General features: G+C 40.2%; 1 protein-coding gene across 1 annotated transcript in view; it reads right to left on the bottom strand.

Moving 5' to 3' along the window:
• Window positions 1–9,351: 9,351 nt before the first annotated feature.
• TEAD4 (TEA domain transcription factor 4) overlaps window positions 9,352–19,563 on the bottom strand; it is a 1,088,638-nt gene continuing 1,078,426 nt past the window's right edge. Inside the window, exon 12 of the mRNA XM_069628515.1 lies at window positions 9,352–10,735. Within this exon, the coding sequence (XP_069484616.1) occupies window positions 10,622–10,735 (114 nt within the window). The 3' untranslated portion in view covers window positions 9,352–10,621. The remainder of the gene's footprint in view (window positions 10,736–19,563) is intronic.

Here is a 19,563-nt window from a genome sequence, read left to right as displayed (position 1 = left end):
GGTCAAGTTCTGTTCCAAATCCTTACAACCAGGAATGCAATGATAAACGTGTGCATTTCTCGAAAACGTACCTTCAATCCTTAAGAAGAATATTTCCAAATATCAGCTTATTTTGGAATGAATATCATCTGTAAATGACGGCTTTACACTTAACCGAGCAAATGTACTGTGTCTTTTACATTATGTTCCAACTCTGGGGACAATTGAAATGACCTACATAAGGACCGTTGACTTCTACAAAGAGCCCCAAAATGACGGTGTGCGTTTGCACATTGATTCTGGAATGGTACATAATATTCTTTTGGAATCTGTTTCTGTGTTGCTGTCGATGGGCTTCGATTTGCGTGAAGATGACATGTATAATGGAAATATGACATTTGTACCTGATGCAATATTGGCCCCCAAGGTAACCTTCTCATCAGTCTTCCAGCACCTAAAGCGCGCTTGTGTAGAGCCTGGTGTTTCAAAAACCTTAAAAGTAACAATGAATCAGACGAAAGAAAGAACAATGGACCCAAATCAGCAACTGTTTTCCTCAAAAGAACAAACAATGAGTGATCACATTCAAATAACTTTTTTGTGTGAAGAGCCTAGTAACCCTTCAAATGATAATATGATGGATATACCTAAATCTAATGAGTGGGACTGGGTTGCTAGATCTCTGGCCAAGTCACATAAAAGCTAATGCTCAATTTTTCAATCCAAAACTTTGTTGAGGATTGCGTTGTGGAACTCTTGTGGATTTTGTGTAGCGGGTCTTCTTACTATGATTAGAAAAAGCTCGGGCTACAAAATTGTTAAAGACAAAAATCTAAATCCCTATATTCAACTGGTCACAGTTAAATCAGAATCGTCTGCAATCAACTAATGGATAAAATATCTATCATTAATTTGTACAGGCAGCATAAAGCTTTTCGATCAGCTGAATTTATTGATGATGTGTCTACAATCATTGATGCCATTAATGAAAAGGAACTTTCACCAAATATATTGTTGTGTGGTGACCTAAATATTGACTGTATAAAATCGCAATCCAGGACGTCGACTAGCAAATCACCTAATCTGTCAGATACTCAAGCCTGGATCACTGAAATGTCTGTGAGAGGAATGACCATGCTGAATGGATGCACGGATGGTGACATCACTGCAAAGATCACCTGGAAAAGACTCAGCCAGAAACCTAACCTCGATTACTTCTATGTGTCGAACAATTTACATGTTCGGGTTCAATCCCTTAGTGTCATCGATAAGGTTGAAAGTGATCACAACCTTATAAAATTAACAATTAGAGCAGATATTAAATCATGTACACACTGGAATCAGAAGATCTCTATCCAATCAAACATAATTCGCCTGAGATTTGAGGTCTCTGAGATCAGGTTCTTCACACAAGCCCTCTCGGCTGAATCTGCTCAAATCGAATATCAACATTTGTTTAAACAATATAAAGAAATTAACAACGGTTCTCAGTGGCAACACTTTCTGCGAACCCACTTGTTTGATTTGGAAATCTTGAAATGCAAATGTCAAATGAGAATGGAGATCCGGCGCTGTTCTAGATCCTCGATCCCCGTGTACCTCGAGCTAAAGAAAAATATCAAACAGTCATATAAAAACTGGTTAAAGGCTCATCGAGTGTATCTCCTCCAGCAAGATGCCGAACTGATGTTGGCTCCAGCGACTTTTGGAGTCTCATTAATAACTTGAGTGCCCCTGGCAGGAGATTTTGAAATACCAGCTTTCGATGCCCTAAAACAGTGGGATATAAATTTCGACAAATCCGACATCTTTGACATTATTTCCAACTTAAGTTTATCCCGCGCACTATGCCCGGATGGGTTGACCAACTTCAACCTGAAACAAAACCCTGCTGAATGGGCCAAATTTTGTTACCAACTTTTTACGAAGATTGCATCCACTGCTACAACACCAAATTCGTGGAAAAGCGCGATCATCGTGCCCATTTTTAAAAAAGGTAATTGTGCCAACCCAAGTCAGTATCGGCCAATTGCTCTACTGGATGTCTTGGGGAAAATGTATGCGACACTCTTGCAACGTGATCCACAGAGAAGGATTTTATCCACTAAGCATATAGACCCAAGACAGACTGGCTTTACTAAGGGAGTAGGTTGCAGTTTGAATCTTCTGTTAATCAACCTACTGAAAATGGATGCTTTGCGGCGTGGTGAAAACTCTACATCGCCTCAATTGATCTACCACATGCTTTTGATAGCATTGATAGACAAATTCTATGGTCCAAGTTGCTGCAATGGAACTGTCCAACAAGTTTATTTTTGTCTATTAAAGACCTGCATACTAATACCAACATCCGTACTAGACTTGTTAAAAGGGGAAGACTTTCATCTGCCATTCAGACGTTCTGTTGGGTCAAACAGGGCTGTTCTTTGGCTGCGATAGTCTTCAACCTTTTTATATCAGATGTTGATTTAAGCCTCAAAAAAGCAACGTCTTTTCCCCCCAAAATCAACGGTGTTCACATTGGCCATATGATTTACGCTGATGATCTAATCTTGATAGACTCGACTCCGATTGGCCTGCATCGTAGTCTAAATGAACTTGAAATCTATATGAAGCAAAATGCACTGGTGAATACCGATAGGAGTGAATACCACCAAGTCGGAGATTATTGTAATCCAAAACCTGCGAGGATTAAATAGATTAAACAGACAAACATTTGAGTGGTATTTGGGACAGAAAATGCTGGCATGTACATCTGAAATCAAATATTTGGGGACTCTTTTCAACTGAAATATAAATGATGCTCCATGGGTGAATTACCTTAAAATGGAATGCAAAAAGCTTGCAATTCAAGTGGGTTGGCTTCATAAAAAATACGGCAAATAGTCAGTGTTGCCAGCACTTCATTTTTATAAACAAAAAGCAGTACTGGCACTTATGTATGGCATGGAATGTGCATTGGGATGTTCATACGAAACATGGGACAGTCTAGAAAACATGTTCTGGTCTTGTGTTCTCTGTTTACCTAAGGTAACTCCAACGGCCTGTATTTGTTTTGAACTTAGTCTGACTTCTCTTAACGCAAAAGTGTGTTGGCAAACTCTTACCTCCTATCGTAAAGTCTCAATGGCCTCATCATCTTTACAATATGAGATATTAAATCATGCTAAAAAAAAATAGGGTCCTGCTCTATCCTTTCAATGTGGGTTGAGCGATCTGAAAAAATCTTAACAGAACTTTACACAGATCTAGTAACCCTAGAGACTAATCCAAATCTTGTCAAAAAGAAACTCTGGAAACAGGATTGGATTCTGACTGGCGAACAGAGTCGTAAACATTGATTAATGAAAAACATCCTGATGCAGAAAAGAGCCCTCTATGAAACTCAAAATTATTTGGTAAAGTTCCAAGACCATAACCGAAGGAAATTGTATATGAAATTTCACTTGAACCTCTTCCAGACTTGAGAGCGCCTACATTTATGGGCTAATAATGCTGTGCCCTCGACACTCTGTAGATTGTGCAATGCCAGTGAAGAAACACTTAAACACCTGGTAATGCTGTGCCCAAGCTTGACAAGTGAACGTATGAAACATTTTGGTCATTTTACTCAAGCATGATCAACTCTATCACTAGATGACTGGTGGCAAGTTTTGTTCAACGAAACAGATCGAAAGCTAACAATAGCACTAACTTTCTTTCTTCTTTCTGGAACAAGCCATCGCCTCTTTACGTGATGCAACAGAGTTGACGTAGTCAAATTTTATTTTACAGATGAATATTTGCTGATTCAAATGTTTAAACTTGGAGAAAAATCTTGTTTTCTTTTATGTTGGTTATGGATTTAAGGAATTTACTTAATGTATAATTTATTTTGTGTATTTTGAAGTTTTGTATTAAACCAATAAAAAAAATTAAAAAAAATGAAAAAGTCTAAACATCTGTTTTTCATGGACCGTTAAATAATTGTTAGGCAGTTTCCTTGTGGTCGCTGTTCAATAGAAAATGGTCTGATGCCTCATAATCGGCGTGGCAAGTATTCTTAGTGCCGTTAATCAGCTGGTGTCCTGTTCGGATTCACCATAGTGAGGTGCGCATGCGTTTGCTTATTAACTGTAACACACAATTACATAACACATTATACGAATGTATTGTCTCATCATGGTCAACGGACAGTGTTACAGTGAGCATGAGATCACATTTGATTCACTATAAAAAAGAGTGAAAAACATAAAATTTGAAGATGAGCAAGTAAATTGTCTCTCTCTTGCGGCCCACATGCCATGGGATATATATATAGAATCTAAATAAGGAATTAGTATTTGTTTCAATGTGCATACTCAGTGATGGATTAGACCCCTTGTATTATGTACTTCCGGTAATCAATTATCCACAAGGTTATGGGGGGCATGACGTTTTATGTGATGACTTTTCAATCCTAAATTTAAATCATTATATTACCTCCAGTATTGTTTCCCAATTTGAGAATCAAGACTCTGAGGGATCGCATCTGTACCTTCATTCCAGGACTCCCAGCAATAGAACTCCTCCCTGGAGTTTCAATGGAAGTCAAAATAATAAGCTGCATGAAAACAATGGATCGAAATTCCATCTGTGCTCTCCCTGGCAACTGGCTTTGATATATAATTGACTGGAAAGTCAAGACATTAAAAATCAATGTTCAAGTCTTAATGGAAAATACATTTATTTTGGCTCTGCACACACATAAGTTGGCACTATAAAATTTGTTGTGCTTAATTGCACCGACAAATGAACAGGACCCTATTCTTAGTGCTCAATGCAAAAGTTACAAATAGAAGCATTTAGCCTCTGGTCATTATCGACGTTTGGAGAACCTTAAGAAAATCAAGAGTGATTTCTATGACTAATCGTAATCATTTGTTGACTCCAAACTGCAATGTTATTCTAGTCCTTGATGTAGTCTGCATTAAAAAGAAAGAGCCTTCGGACCATGATTCAGGTGCTGGAGATTAACGTTGTTTCATCCGTGTCTTTGCACGTTCTCTTTTGGAACAAGAATGTTAACCCCTTCCACTGCCTGTTTCATCTATATATGTAAACACATCACACGGGCACAAAAACACCTTTCTTTGCCCTGAAAGACTAATGGTAAACAGATTTGCTCCTCAATTTACTACCATGTGTCATAGCCATGGTGCATATGAACAGAAAAGAAGGTCCTCATAAAATGCACAGCTGTTGAAGGAGAGGGGATTGCCCCAATCCTATTTTGGAAACACTCTCCTTAAAACTGCAGTATAAGGTTTTTGGTCCAACCATAATTTTAGGGTGATCATGCAAACTTGGGAACTCAGCAAAACTAACTTTTTGAACTGTTCTAGCTAAAATGTAATCTGCTGGATGGGAACAAATATGCATATGTGGAGCTGTACCATATTACTAACTATAAAGGCTTTACATGGTGCAGAATGTGGCTTGCCGCTTGACTTTCATTCTGAAACGATTCTGCATGGGAGACATTTTCACAGCCTCCCTGATGGTATGCAATTAAAAATCACGAGTGTTACTTTTTAAAAATATTGATCATGCAGATGGCTATTATTTAGCCAACAGTACTGTTGGTCCTACCGTGTCCAAAGCCCACAGTCTAAGCAGTTCCTCTTTTTCATAATCATTTCTAGATTATTGGTGTGAGTACTAAACAAGATTTGACCAATGATGCTACATTCTCAGGGCCATTACCGGTTGATAAGAGTCATTGGGCTGACTTAACAAACCCAAGCACATTCAACGCTTGAACAATGGCTGTGGGACATTAATACCCATTAATGGTCCAAGAGGAGGGTCAATATTGCTACTGGCACCTTGGGACATGAAGGACATTGTAAGTTTTACAAAACAGGGTCTCATCAAGTGTGCAGAGGCAGAACGTGAGAAGAAAATGCCACCATGGGTACGGCACATAGGGCTCACAGCAGCACCCTCAGTGAGTATGGAAAGCAGGGAAGGTGCACGTGTGCCTGGGGGTGAGGACAAACAGTGCACCCTAGGGGGAGCGACATCCAGTAGCCCGGAGCATGTGATTTGATGAATAGATAATGCCTGCATTCCTGAGCAGTTGACTGGCTGCCCACTGCTTCTCAAGTTCTACTTAGGCAATATGCCCCGAAACTGCGGGCCATTACCGCATAAGGTAATGCTCTGCAGTCGAGGGGCATATTGCCATTAGTACTTCAGCCTGTTAGACTGGGGTCCTAATGTTTTGTTTTTCCCAAGATGCGAGACGCATTGCATTTTGCAGCCAAAAAAAGGAAAAAAGTTTAAAAAATGGCTGCCGTGGACAGAAAACATAGTCTGTTTTCTCTTTTAGTGGCAGCCATACTAAACAAAGAAAATGTCCGCCTTGGAAGTGAGAAGGGACTATGGATAGTCCCTTCTCCCTTTCCATGGCCGCAATTGAAGTAAATTGAAAAAAAAGTAAACAAAAAAAATGGCGGCCATGGAAGGGAGAAGAGACTACACGTAGTCTCTTCTCCCTTTCCATGGTGTCCATTCCAAAAGGAAAATGATGGTGGGACCGGAACGAGCGGCACACCGTTGCATGCACGGGATTACCATGCAATAAGGCTTGGAATGCAGCCAAAAAGAGGTCATTAGTTTTCTTTTTTTTCTGCGCTGGGTACTAATTTCTGTTAATGCCTCAGGCTCTAGAGCAATCTCATTATTCCTAATGTTCACTGTTTTTCGTTTTCCATTATCCTTTACTTTGAAGCTATGTAGTAATTGTGCTGTTATGGTAGAATTTGGCTCCTCTCCTGTCCAATCTGATTTCATTGTAATCGCCCTGCATTTGAGGTAAGGAATATTTGGCTGGCATGGGTACAATCAAGCGTAACCGGCTCACAAATCACTTAGTTGGCTTTTTTGAACCATGAGAATAAAATGCAGGTTCGGTTGCGACCTACTCATCTCCATTATATCCAGTCATTTCAAATTACAAAATGTAACTAAAAACTGTCGACCATAAAATGTACATAACAAAAATATCTAATACCCATAGTTTACTTTTTAAATGTCAAACACTGAACACATTATCTCATAGCCCTTTAAATCAATGCCCCATATCTTGCCTGCGAGCAGCACCCATCACCAATACGCCCTTTCCAATTATAGCATCCCAGTAGAGGCACTTAGCAAAGCTTTTGTCTAAACATTTCGACAGGGGTAACCCCATACACTCAGGCTTTGGCTTTACCCCTCCCTCAAACCTTTTCCACAGGAACCACCTACTCCAACCAACCAACCAACACTCCTCTCATAGTCTACCTACATTGTGCCCCCATATTTTATCCCTTTTTATTTGTTCATCTGTTTTTTTATAAATGTATATTTTTACTGGAGAATGCCGTCCCTCTCGGGAGTTGAGACTAGGGGAAGAATTCACTGCTGAAAATTACACAATGAAATGATCAAATACTACCTGGCTGATACATATGATTTTTCTTTGGGTTAATACTCAAACCAAACTGGGATTCTATGCAGCCAGTAGCATATCGGGAGATGTTCAGCTCAAAACTATATTAATTTCAGCCTTCCTAGAAAACTATTAACATGCCAAGGATGGGGGAGTAGGGTGCCATGAAGAATCTACATGCACCATGTAGTAAAATGTACTTAACTATCCGGGGACTTGACCGTTCTAAGGCCACTCGTCTGGACTAAAATGAGAACCAAAGGAATATCTGTTTGAGGATATTAAGTTAAACCCAACAGAAATTGGGGTAGGTATGATAGATGTAGTGCAGATTCACCCGGTATGAATTTATGGGTCTGATCTTGCAGTCTGCCCAAGCCAAAAATATTTCTTTTATGTTTTCAAGTCACACTGTGAAATCTCTTTTTATTTCAACTTTCTCGCTTCTGTACTTAAGGCCCTCATTGGGAGATGCTTCCAGAGAGTCAGCCTTAGACCTGCATGATAGGGAAGTGTAGTGTTCAGGGTTCATAGGTGGGCCAGGAAGGACGCTGGAGCCTCTTCAAAGGCACTTTGCCAAGCTGCTGTACAATATTACTGCACACTGTATGCTTGGCACACTAAGTGATAACTCTGAACCACATTGCGAGCATTAAGCCACCTTGAACCAATTTGCGGATGCTGTTGTTGATGGCTTGTGACCGTGTTTCTTTTGTGAGTTTTCACACCACAAATAGCTTGTCCTGACTGGTACTGAGTCGCCAACAGGCACAGAGAAAACGCAGCTCAATCAATTCCATAACGTCATGAATTGAGGCTCTATTTTGGGCGGTGGTACCATTCTGGAATCACCAGCAGAGCCTAATCAATGGTTGCCCACCTTCCTCCCAGAAATGCTTTTGGTTATTTTATGTATTGATGTCTGCATGTAAGGAGTTTGCGATTGGGCAAACCTTGAAGGGAAGCAACAGAGCTCTGCCCAATACAGATGAAGGAAGCAAGTGGATCCGACTGGGGTACAAGACCATTGGCGAAGAAGATTTTCAATGAAGAGCAATGCTTTCCTTAACTTACTGAAGCCCATGAGGATGGGGGAAGGTTGAACGCCCTGATTCTTCCTCTATTTTTGCAGTGAGAGGTGGGGGGATTACCATGTAAAAGAAAACACAAAATTGTGTCAGACAACTTAAGTCTTAGTTTGAAAGCCCAGCAAGCTAAGACACAACAAATGAGACATTTGATTCCAAGAGTACTTTTGATTCCAAGAGGCAAAGAACCATGCCGATAAAAAATAGCCATGGTGCTTTTTACTCTATGCAGGGGTTCTGTTTGGGAGAAGGGAGGCACAACAGTTCACTTTTATTGTTTTAAATAGAAAATCTAATTTCCCAACAGGTACAAAAAGAAGTCCAGAGAGGAAGGCCCAGGAGTAGTCTACTGCACAATGATAGGCCTGGAAACAGTATATACAGAGAAAAAGGGTAGGAGTAACTGGCTACGAGCTGTTGGTGTAGATGTGACATGTCAATGGGCCTCATTACACGGACAGCGGTAAGGGTTAACGGTCACCGTTAATGGCAACGGTGACCGTTAACCCTTACCGCCGTACTACGAGGTCCCTTTGCGGGTTGGAGGATTTAACGCCTGCTTCTTGCAGGCGTTAAAATCCAACCCGCTAAGGGATCTCGGAGCTAATTACGGCACCGCAAAATTGCGGTGCCGTAATTAGCGCCTTCCCCATTTCCATAGAGCCTTATGGGGCAGAAATGGGAATGGGGAAGGGCAATGGCGGAAAGGGGATTTACCGCCCCTCCAACCTTGGAATGGGGCGGTAAATCCCCTTTCCGCCAAGGCGGTGCCGGTATTTTACCGGCATGAGCCATGGCGCTAATAGCGCCATGGCTCACCGCCTACCGTGTAATGAGGCCCAATGTCTTTTCAGAGGACCACATCATTTCCGTTACTGTCTCGGGAGGATAGCTCAGGGGCAACATGCTCGCCTTGGAAGCAAGACAACACAGAGCACCTTAGGTTCGATCCCCGGGTCTACGCTTAGGAACCTCTGGCTGTAAAGTGCGTTATAAATAACCTATCATATATTCATATATATATCATATGCTGTACAACGGTGGCCTTGGTAATTGGCCATCCGAGATACAAAAGACGCACATCTTTATCCAGTGACTAGATCAATATCCCCAGTTATACACTCAATAACCCACATCTATATAACCTGTTACCCAGGAATACACTCAGGTCTTGGTGGGAAACAGTTGACTAGATCAGGATCTGCAAATCATATTCTACTGTTAAGATGGAACATATTTAGGGATCTCCGTTCAACACTGGTGCATTTAGTGGTTTAATGAGCCTGAGAGTCACACTTGAAGGCTGACCTGTGGTTCTTGATTGCCTAACTCATTTTGAGTGCCTTTTTTACAAGCACGAACTACAAACTCCTGACCTACTCTCAACAGTACGCAAACAGTGTCCCTACTTGGACTTTTCAAACACAGACAAACAAATCACCGAATACTCCAAACTAGGAGCATGAAAACAATGACTGGCCATAAAGAGCTCATCCAAGGAAGTGTTCCATTCTACCCTGTCCTGTTTCACATGATATGATCAAATAAAAGCAATCCACTTACCCCTTCACTTCCCAAACCCTTGAAAGAGCAAATATGTTAGAAGGACTGGAAATACATCCATATCTGGGTGGAACTTTTCCATATAGAGGCACTTTAATATTCCCTTGAAACCCTAGTCCCCTTAGGCCTTAGGATGCCCACCTCATTCTCGCACCCTTTCTGCCCATTGCTTGTTCCAGCATTTCTGCTGCTTCTGCCAGACCTCTGGGTACTGGTTCATTGACAGCAGTAGAAAGAAGGAAGGGTGCCATTAGCCAAGAAACATCCAGTGATCCTGGCCTCAGCTCAGCACCAGCACACGTCAATGCCCTTTGAAGGTAATTCACAAAAACAGTTCATGCAACTTGGCCTTAAGTTATTTTTCAATGTTTGCACAAAACATTATAGCACAGTCACAAACAACTAAAATGTGCTTTCCATTTCCTAAATGCAGAATACAAAGTTTCTTTTAAGGTTTCGGCAATATTTGGCATCAAGTGTTTGAGGCACGATTGTCTTCCTGGAGGTTGCAGCTCTCGCTTTCCTGCCGGGCTGGCTAGTCCTTCACCAGCCTGTAGATGTGGTGTTGGGCCCCATGCTCACTGGCCGACACCTCGAACACGTAGGCAACGCACAGCAAGGTCTCCTGAGTATCCCTATTTGCCACAACCTAAGGGAAGAAACGGAAAATAGGATTTTAGAATTAGAAAAAGGACATATATTTGATAATTGCTCATTATACAGTTACAGTGTTGACCATGCACAATTTTTAGAATTAATTGATTTAATGTTAGACTTTTGATAAGAGAACTTCCCTCCAAGGAGCTTCAGAGCACTGTCCTATAATATTTCTTGCAGCCGGACTCATTGAAAACCTTAAGTTTTGTACATTGGCCATTATGATGCGTCAGGCCCTTTTGAGAATAGGTTACCGAAACTTTAGGTGAAACAAGAAAGGGTCAGTTGGGAAAGCACTGAATGACATAGGTTCGACATTTCTTACAGTGTACCCAACTTAAAATCTGCCAGTTTTCCATTGGCAGAAATTCATGTATTTAAGGTTTGAACCGTATTGGCTTTGCAGTGGGAATCCACTTGCATAAATCTGGATGAGAATCTGCCGATCACCATTCATGGCAATGGGGACTGAAGGATTTCCCGACAGGTTTCTGCTGGTGGATTCTCGGTGTAAAGCCAGCACTGGGAAAACCTTATGTGGATTTCTTTCCGCCGGTGGAAAGCAAGCAGAAAAAACGGTGGATTTTCAATTTGCCACACTCCCAATAAGGCCCTATGTAGTCATGTTTTATAGACCCCATTGCCAAGTTAAGGCAGAGACAGAGAGAGTGATTTGCCCAAAATGTATACAGCTTTTTGCTCAAGTGTTGTAGCTGCAATTACAACATCGCTCTTTGCACTGGTTGCTTGTTTCTCACCTGATTATTTTTTTTAATATTGTGTTTGATTTTTAAATGCATTAATGGTTTAGCACCTAAGTACTTGTGCTCCAAAATTATACCATATTTTACAGCTTGCCTTCTTAGATCTACCAGAGGAAATATACGTCATTCTGTTTCGTGGCCTCGTCTATGCGTTTTGAAATGAATATTGTCACTGTGCAAAAAAGGCCATAGAACAGCACATGATGGCATAAATACTGAGTAACATAACGTGGTGCACATTCACACCCAAACGGATGAGTCACATGAAATGCACCTTATTGAAAACCCAGTAGGGACCTCAGGCATTAGGAGCCTCCCTCGACCTTGAAAACTACACAGAACACTGGGTGGATTGTGAAAGAGATGGGGAGTGCTGCTTCATGGCACGTGGGCCAGAAGAATACGTAGAGAAAGGAGGCAGCCTGAGAGGGAGGGGAGGTGTGTAAGATATTGATACCAAAAGATGGGTATGATATGATGAGGGAAAATAATGTTGATGTGGTCAATACATTGACCATTAGGGGAATGTTGTAATGGAGATGAAAGTTGTACAAGTATAGGCCACGCCCCCAAAAGCCCCATCTGTTCCCATCACAATCACGAACCGAAATATAAGCTGGGAAAGGTGTAGTAGGCCATTAATAAAACATTAAGAGCCATGTAGTTGCCATTAAGAGTGGAAGAGTTAGTATGACACAAACAGAACGGCCGGAAGTGCATTTATACACACTATACACACGGGGTAGGGAATGATTAAAAGGTGGTTTAGCATTACTGATGCTCCTTGATCTTTCTGCCGCCTTTGACCTGGTTGACCATGAGACACTTGTAGACAGGCTCATCTCATCAGCTAATCGTTCAGTAGGCACTGCTGGTTGGATGTATTCTTTTTTATTTGAACGCTCTTCAAGGCTCTTTTATGACTCTGCAGACGCCACCCCAGTCACACTGGTTTGCATAGTTCCCCAGGTATAAGGAATTTAGAATTGCTGATTGTACTATTCCAGTATTACCTAAAGTTAAGACTCTGGGATTACAGCTGGGCAACATCTTATTATTGTCCGTTCCTATCAAAAGAGAATTGTACTCATATAGCGCATGCCATCATTAGCACAAAACTAGAATACTGTAGCAGTCTACTGCATAGCACGTCACAGTGTAACATGACTAAATTGTAGACGGTGCAAAATATCGCAGCACGAATGGTTAATAAACTAAAATGCCGTGATCATGTCAGTGAGACATGCGCTGCGCTTCATTGGCTTCCGGTAAGGTAGCGTATTGGTTTTTGGTTTATTAATATCACCGATATATGCCTGTTTGCAAGTGCCCATGCCTACCTACAAAATAGACTAGTTCTGAAGGCTAGCCCTCATGTTCTACGATATAATTGTTCTAACGTTTTGGATAAACCTTGTGCCAAACTCACCAGGGCCGGTTGCCTGGCCTTTGATTTTATTGCACCCTCTCTCTGGGATAGTCTTCCTCCTAATTTAAGATTACTTACCCGATCTGTCACTGTTTAAGATAGCATTGAAGACCTTCCTTTTTAGTTAATTGTCTCCTCCTATATGGCCTGAACATGCTCTCTTGACCCTTTCCATCCTTTTGCTAATTTCACTGTTTCTGCCTTGTGATTTGCTTTTGACCTTTGGCTGTCTGTATCCTACGTGTACACCTATTTGCCCATGGGCCGCTGGCGCGTTATGCATATTAAACAAAACTATGCTAAACTTGTACTCATATTTAAGAATATTCTCGATTCTTACTTCTATTTCACTATTTTGTTACATTTGTACCCCGTTTCAATCAAACTAATCCAAGAAGGCTTTATGTTGGGTGATTGCATGTATGTAGCCCTGGAGCCCATCTTTTGAGCCATGTGCATGTATCGTACCCTTTTAATGCACTTTAAAAACCATGGGTACTCATAATACTGTTACATTATGTATTTATCAAGCACTACTTATGTGTTTGTTGTTTACCATATGATTTTTAAAGGTATTTCTTATGATGGCAAAACGTATGGATTGCTCCACGATTTCTTCCATACAGATTCCTGAAATGTTTCAGTTCCAATTTCTGAAGCAAATGATCTTACTAATGAAATTGAGTGCTTATTGAGTGACTGTAAAGGTACAATCAATTACACATGTTATTATGAATTACAAACATGGGCTAGTGTCCATATTATGAAAAAGAGAAGAAAGGGAAGAAAGGGGAGCAAGAGGAACATGGATTATATTATAAAAAAAGGCAATGGATTATTGATCCTACACCTCTGGCTAATAAAGTCTCTTTTCTGTCGACAGACAATGATTCTGAAATCCATGGTATCAACAAAAAACAGCTTGTCTGTAAATAGAACTACTGCTGCTAATTCCATTTAGCACAAGAAACGCTTTGAGTGTCTAGAGCACAATTTAGTAGCAGTGCGGATGGTTCAAAGTCTAATCAACCTTGGCCCAGACCCAGGCTCCCGGACAATTGGTTGCCCCCACCACCAGCCAGAAGACTGTGGCGTTTCCTGTGGAGAACGGTGTGCAAAAGTCATGTGAAAACAAATATGGTTGACAGGTCCACCTTTGACGAAATTCCTGTCCAGTCCCCGCAGGTAGCCCATGGACGAAAGGCAAACTGGTCGATTGAGGGAGAATCGGTGCAGAGGGATTCGAACTGAGACACGGATGTAAGTAGAACATTGAAGGTATCAAAAATAGGGTGAAGGACTGTGTTGTAAATACATATATAATTGGATTTTGGGGGATTATAAAGACGAGAGCTAGATACCTCGAATCCCGGTTCCAAGGAGACTGAAGGGCGCGTACTAAAAAGACTCCCTATAGACGTGTTAAGGATACCTGAGGCAAAGCCAACAAGAAGAGTGCACATCAAACTCCAAGATGGGATCAAAATGAGATAAGATCCATTTACTAAAGACAGTAAAGGGAGGCCTATTCAGGGGAAAATGTATTGAAGTGCACATGTGTGGGGTTATACATATGTCAGTGTGAAGCTTTTATTGTGTTTAAACGAATAGATAAAAAACGATAGTAAAAAATTAAGGTGATTTTTTAGATTTTTTGATCAAAAGATTGACGTCAATCAGAAGGATAAAAATTAAAGGAAAATAATGAATAAATAAAGAAGAGTTTCTTAAAATATCAATGATAGAACAATATACTAAAAACTGATAGAAAGTTTAAATGAAGGAACAAAAAGAACATCATTGCAAAAAATTCTAAAAGCAGATAAAATATTTAGAGTTTCAGATAATTTAGCAGCAATTGATGGTGCCTGCACAAATTCATCAATGTGGTATATTTGACAAAATAAAGAGACAAATAAAATGTATGGTAAGTACAGAGAGTCAAAATCGACTTGTCACATGGGAGACACTCCACTTCTACACCTATGCAGGCAAATGCCGAGATACACAGTGAAGATAAGGAGGTGTTATTCCAAGTGGGTTAGAGGCAAGACTAATAAAACACTTATGGGCTGGCCTCAGGAGAGTTTGTTGTCAAAAGCAGTATTGCGACATATGACAACATATTTGCGTGCCACATATAAGGGAAAGAAGCTGCAGAAAAGGTTGGCTATTTTAGAGTTATGGAAAATGTATCATAGCGAGAAAGAAGATCCAGCAGAGAAGGAGTGAATGTTTAATCAGCATAAAGGAGAGGATAAAACACCTCTGGCTCCCCTTTCTCTTCCTAAAGACAAAAGCGCAGAGATCAATGAGAAGGGATTTTACCTCTTAAAGGAATTGAAAGCAGTGGGGTATGTTAATCCGACATATAAGCCCCACGCCTATAACAGTGAGGACAAAATGGAAGAGAGCAAAGACAGAGAACGCAAGTATATATTGACACGCAATGAAAGTAAACAGGACAGAAAAGATAGACAGATGGAGATAGGGGGAAAAGCAAGGAAACAGAAGGAAATAAAGGACAAGGATAAGGGAATAGCGATAGTACAAAACGAGTGGATAGGAGGACAAATATTACTCAAGCTGGACAATAAGGGCATGGATCGGTTTGAGAAAGAGAAGAGCAGGAAAAGAAAGAAAAGGAGAACGAGAGAGCATATAAAGAAGAGAAAGAAAGAGAATTCAAGTGAAGGGAAGAACAAAGATGATATGAGGCAAAGAAGGAAAAGAAATGCTAGAAGAAAAGCGATGAGAGGAGATAGAAGCGCAAAGAATGAAAGAATGAAGGCTGCAAAGAAGGCGAGAGGAAGATGAATTAAGAGGATGAGGAAAAGGGAAGAAGAAATCAACAGAAGTAGGGAACTAAAAGATGAATATCTATGTCATAAAAGCATTGTGCCGATTGAAGCACAAGAGTGACTTAAGGAAGAGAAAAGGTCACAACAGCCCCGCAGGGAGCTGCAAGGAGTACCAAGAGTTCCAACATGGGCTGATGAACGGGACTCAGAAGGTATAGAGAAAAGACTTAGGAATTTATATAGGCAAAAGAGGGATACAAAAATGATGTAAAACCCAAGAGAATGTAGAAGGGTCTCTTTCGAGGGAAACGGGAGGAAGATCAGATGACGCCATAACAGATGAGTACAGAATGCTGTCTTTAAGTAGACTAGATCTTGATGATGCGGAAAAGGATACCAGTCATACAAGCTGGGATATAATGATGTCAGACTAAGAAAGGGAAGAAAACAAGAGAGCATGAAGAGAGGGTGCATGTGGATTTTCAAATTAATCAAGTATAGAAAAGGGGGTAAAATGATCAGATTTACAGGACCCCAAAGAGAGAGCACCGGCATCAAGACCATATACTGAGTAACCACAAGCATAATTGCTGAGTACAGGGGATGTATCCCCGCCTTATGTGAGTAGGTTAAGGGCATTACCATGATGAAGACAAATGGGAAAGACTAGCCCTGTCTGGAAAACAAGGAGTGTAGGCAGGTATGAATATGGACTGCGATTTTAACAATTCCCATTATTAGAGAAAGGGGTGGGATGACCAAAATATATAGCATGGCTACAAATAGATAAAGATAATTTAAGGTGTAAATTACAGAGTTTAAATTCTGGGGTGGGAAAATTGATTCATGAGAAGGAGAGAATGACATCAGTAATGGTGTTAGCCATAGGGGATATAAAAGGTGTGCTGGCAGCCATCATAGGAGAGAGATCTGACAACATTTGGAAGCGAGCAGGATATGCAGGTGTGACTGCACAAAACATGACACACGATGGAGCGTCATTTAATAATTGCAGAGCAGATGTATGGCTGGCGACCAGATTGCAATATCCTGATACATCAGATATGGGTGCGATTATGACTAGGAAAATGGGGGATGATGAGAACCTTGTCGATTATATTCAAGATATTCAAGAGAAATGGCGCCTTGAGACACGTGCACTGTGGGATTAAACAGTGGCATTATTTTACCACATTTTGTGTCAGGGACTACCAAAGCCAGTGCAACGGCAGCTGAAGAAACAGGTGGGAATGGAAGCAAAACCATGGCCAGAAGTACAACTGACGATCATGCATCTCTGTTGATTAATGCCGGAGCAAAACAAGAAGAAAGCTGAGAGTAGAAAGCAGGAGGAAGCAAAGTTGGTTCAAAAGAAATTGTCAAAAATAGCCATAGAGGAGGCAGTATTGACAAGTAATGATGGTCGGGTGACACAGGAGACGCGACCGGTACAGCAAGGTAACGTAATGTATCCCCTAGATTAGAGTGGGTATAATTATTGGCCAAGAGGAGGAGGGAATGGGCCTAGAAGAGGAGGAAGCAGTGGATTTCAAACCCTCAGGGAAGGGGAGGATTTAATTCTGGACAGTCACAACAATGCTGGAAATGCAGGAGAATAGGACACATAGCTAGAACATGTAGAAGCAGAGGAAGTATGCAGCAAAACTGGTGAGCTCCATGAGGGGGGATGGGCTATGTTCCACAATATAATACTGAACCACAGGAGTATTATGGCCAAGATCATAAACAGGCACAGAGATATGAGCTGCAACCACAGCAAATTCAGCCAGTGCCATTACAAATGCAAACACCACAAGGGCAGTTACAGCAAGTGCCTATGCAAACACAACAGATACAACCTCAGCAAGTGCAGACACAACAGGCTATGGTACCACAATGGAATATGAACACAGCAGTTCAGCAAGCACATGCACCCAAATTTGGTAGGGTGACTGTGGTATGAGGAAATAATTTCACAGGTACAGGGATGAATTTATACCGACGATAGGACAGCCCACAAAGCAACCTGATGTGTTCAGTACTAATTGTGACACCAAACCCCCAATATGAATGAAGGGTCAAGGTGGCGATAGGAGGCATAACATTGTTATTTCTTGTAGACTCTGGAGCAACTCGTTCCTGTGTCTGTGAGGGAAAATATCCAATGTCAGGTATTGCCATGAATGCACAGGGATTCTATGGGGTGACAAATTTAGTTACTTTTACAGCCAAATTACCAATCTCTATAGGAGAACATGACGTGTCAATGCCATTTTTATTTATTTCATTTATTTGTTTAGTTTTAAAAGAAACTTTACACATTTTTGTTAAAAGATTGCATAATATTACAGAATTTCAATCATTTATATTCAAACATACCACCATAAAATCATAAAAATATTGGAGAGTATGTATTACATTTGCATAAAATTAAATTAAACCACTTCAACTTCAATAGAATTATACACATTATCTCCTATATTACTGTGGTTCGTTATACATTCAAGAATATCCTTATCACTAAACTCGCTTTTCATTCTTACATAATAAAACCTCATTGTTGGTTGTGTCAAATATATAACTCTAATTTTAAAATTCCATAATCTTAACGTATTTGTTCATTATAGTTTATTTGTTGACATGGCTAATTTCTATACTGCAGTCAATCAGTTATTATCTAACTTCGTATTAAAGTGTTTGTTTGTGATGCACTTCCATAATTGATATAAACTTATATGGACTGTCTCCAGTTCAGTATTCAAGCAATATATCCAGAAGGCGTCGCTTTTAATATGTTCATAATTATGTACCAGATGTCCTAAATATGCCATATATTCCGTACTTAATCTAGGGCATTGTAACAGAACATGCTGTGGTGATTCCAAGTTGCCAGGTTTTTTACATATTCTGCATATTCTTTCTTCCCGTGGAATTTTTTTGTTGTGCTCCCGTCATTGTTAGCAGAGGCAATTGATTAGTCCTCAATTTTAATGGGAATTGTCAAACTGCAGGGTTTGGGCATCTTTTTAAATATCTTTCTGCTTGTAGATATTTGTGAACAATCCCAGTTAGGAAATTATAATTCTTTAGTTGTTCCAGGTGTTTATAATTTTTCGTCCAATCCCACAGTTTTACCTTGTTGATGTATATCTGTTTTAATGTAGCATATGCGGTCCTCTTGTAGTACAATGTGTGACATTGAATAGTATTAAAAATGTTATCACATATGTTCGCAAACATGTCATTCCTTCTGGTTCTATCATCTAATAACTCCAATAATTTACATTGTGGGAAGGAGTGTATTTTTAAGTGGAGCGCTCCGGCCCTTATCCATATCGAACTTTTCAACGATGTTAAACCTAGTTCGAGGCAAATGTATTGTATAGGTGTACTTGGGCTCAATTTAAGGAGTCTTCTCCAAAAATGTCCTTCAATTACATCTAACCAATCAAGTTTTTCCATCGCCAACGCCTCTATTCCATATAAGATCATTGGGATAAAACATTGTTTGTATAATATTAAAATTCCTTCCAAAGAGTATCCGGCCGTTTCTCTTGCAAATTTTGCAATTAACTCTGTGAGTTTTTTTCCTTTTATTTGTTTATTTTCAATTATGTTTCTGTAAGCGTTATCGTTTCTCATGTCTAATCCAAGATACGGATACGAATTCACGTATTCTATAGTTCCTATTTCAGTTACCATATCTGGGTACGAGGCTTTTTTCGTAGAGAATGCCATATTTTAGTTTTACCATGTTTATCTTTAATTTATTTACTTGCACATAATTTATAAGTGATGTGAACATTTCTTTAATCCCAAGATATGT

The sequence above is a fragment of the Ambystoma mexicanum genome, chromosome 12 (assembly GCF_040938575.1).
Source record: "Ambystoma mexicanum isolate Mex_15411 chromosome 12, UKY_AmexF1_1, whole genome shotgun sequence".
Classification (NCBI taxonomy): domain Eukaryota; kingdom Metazoa; phylum Chordata; class Amphibia; order Caudata; family Ambystomatidae; genus Ambystoma; species Ambystoma mexicanum.
The sequence above is the reverse complement of the archived record's forward strand: the minus strand, read 5'-3'. Positions and strand labels throughout refer to the sequence as shown.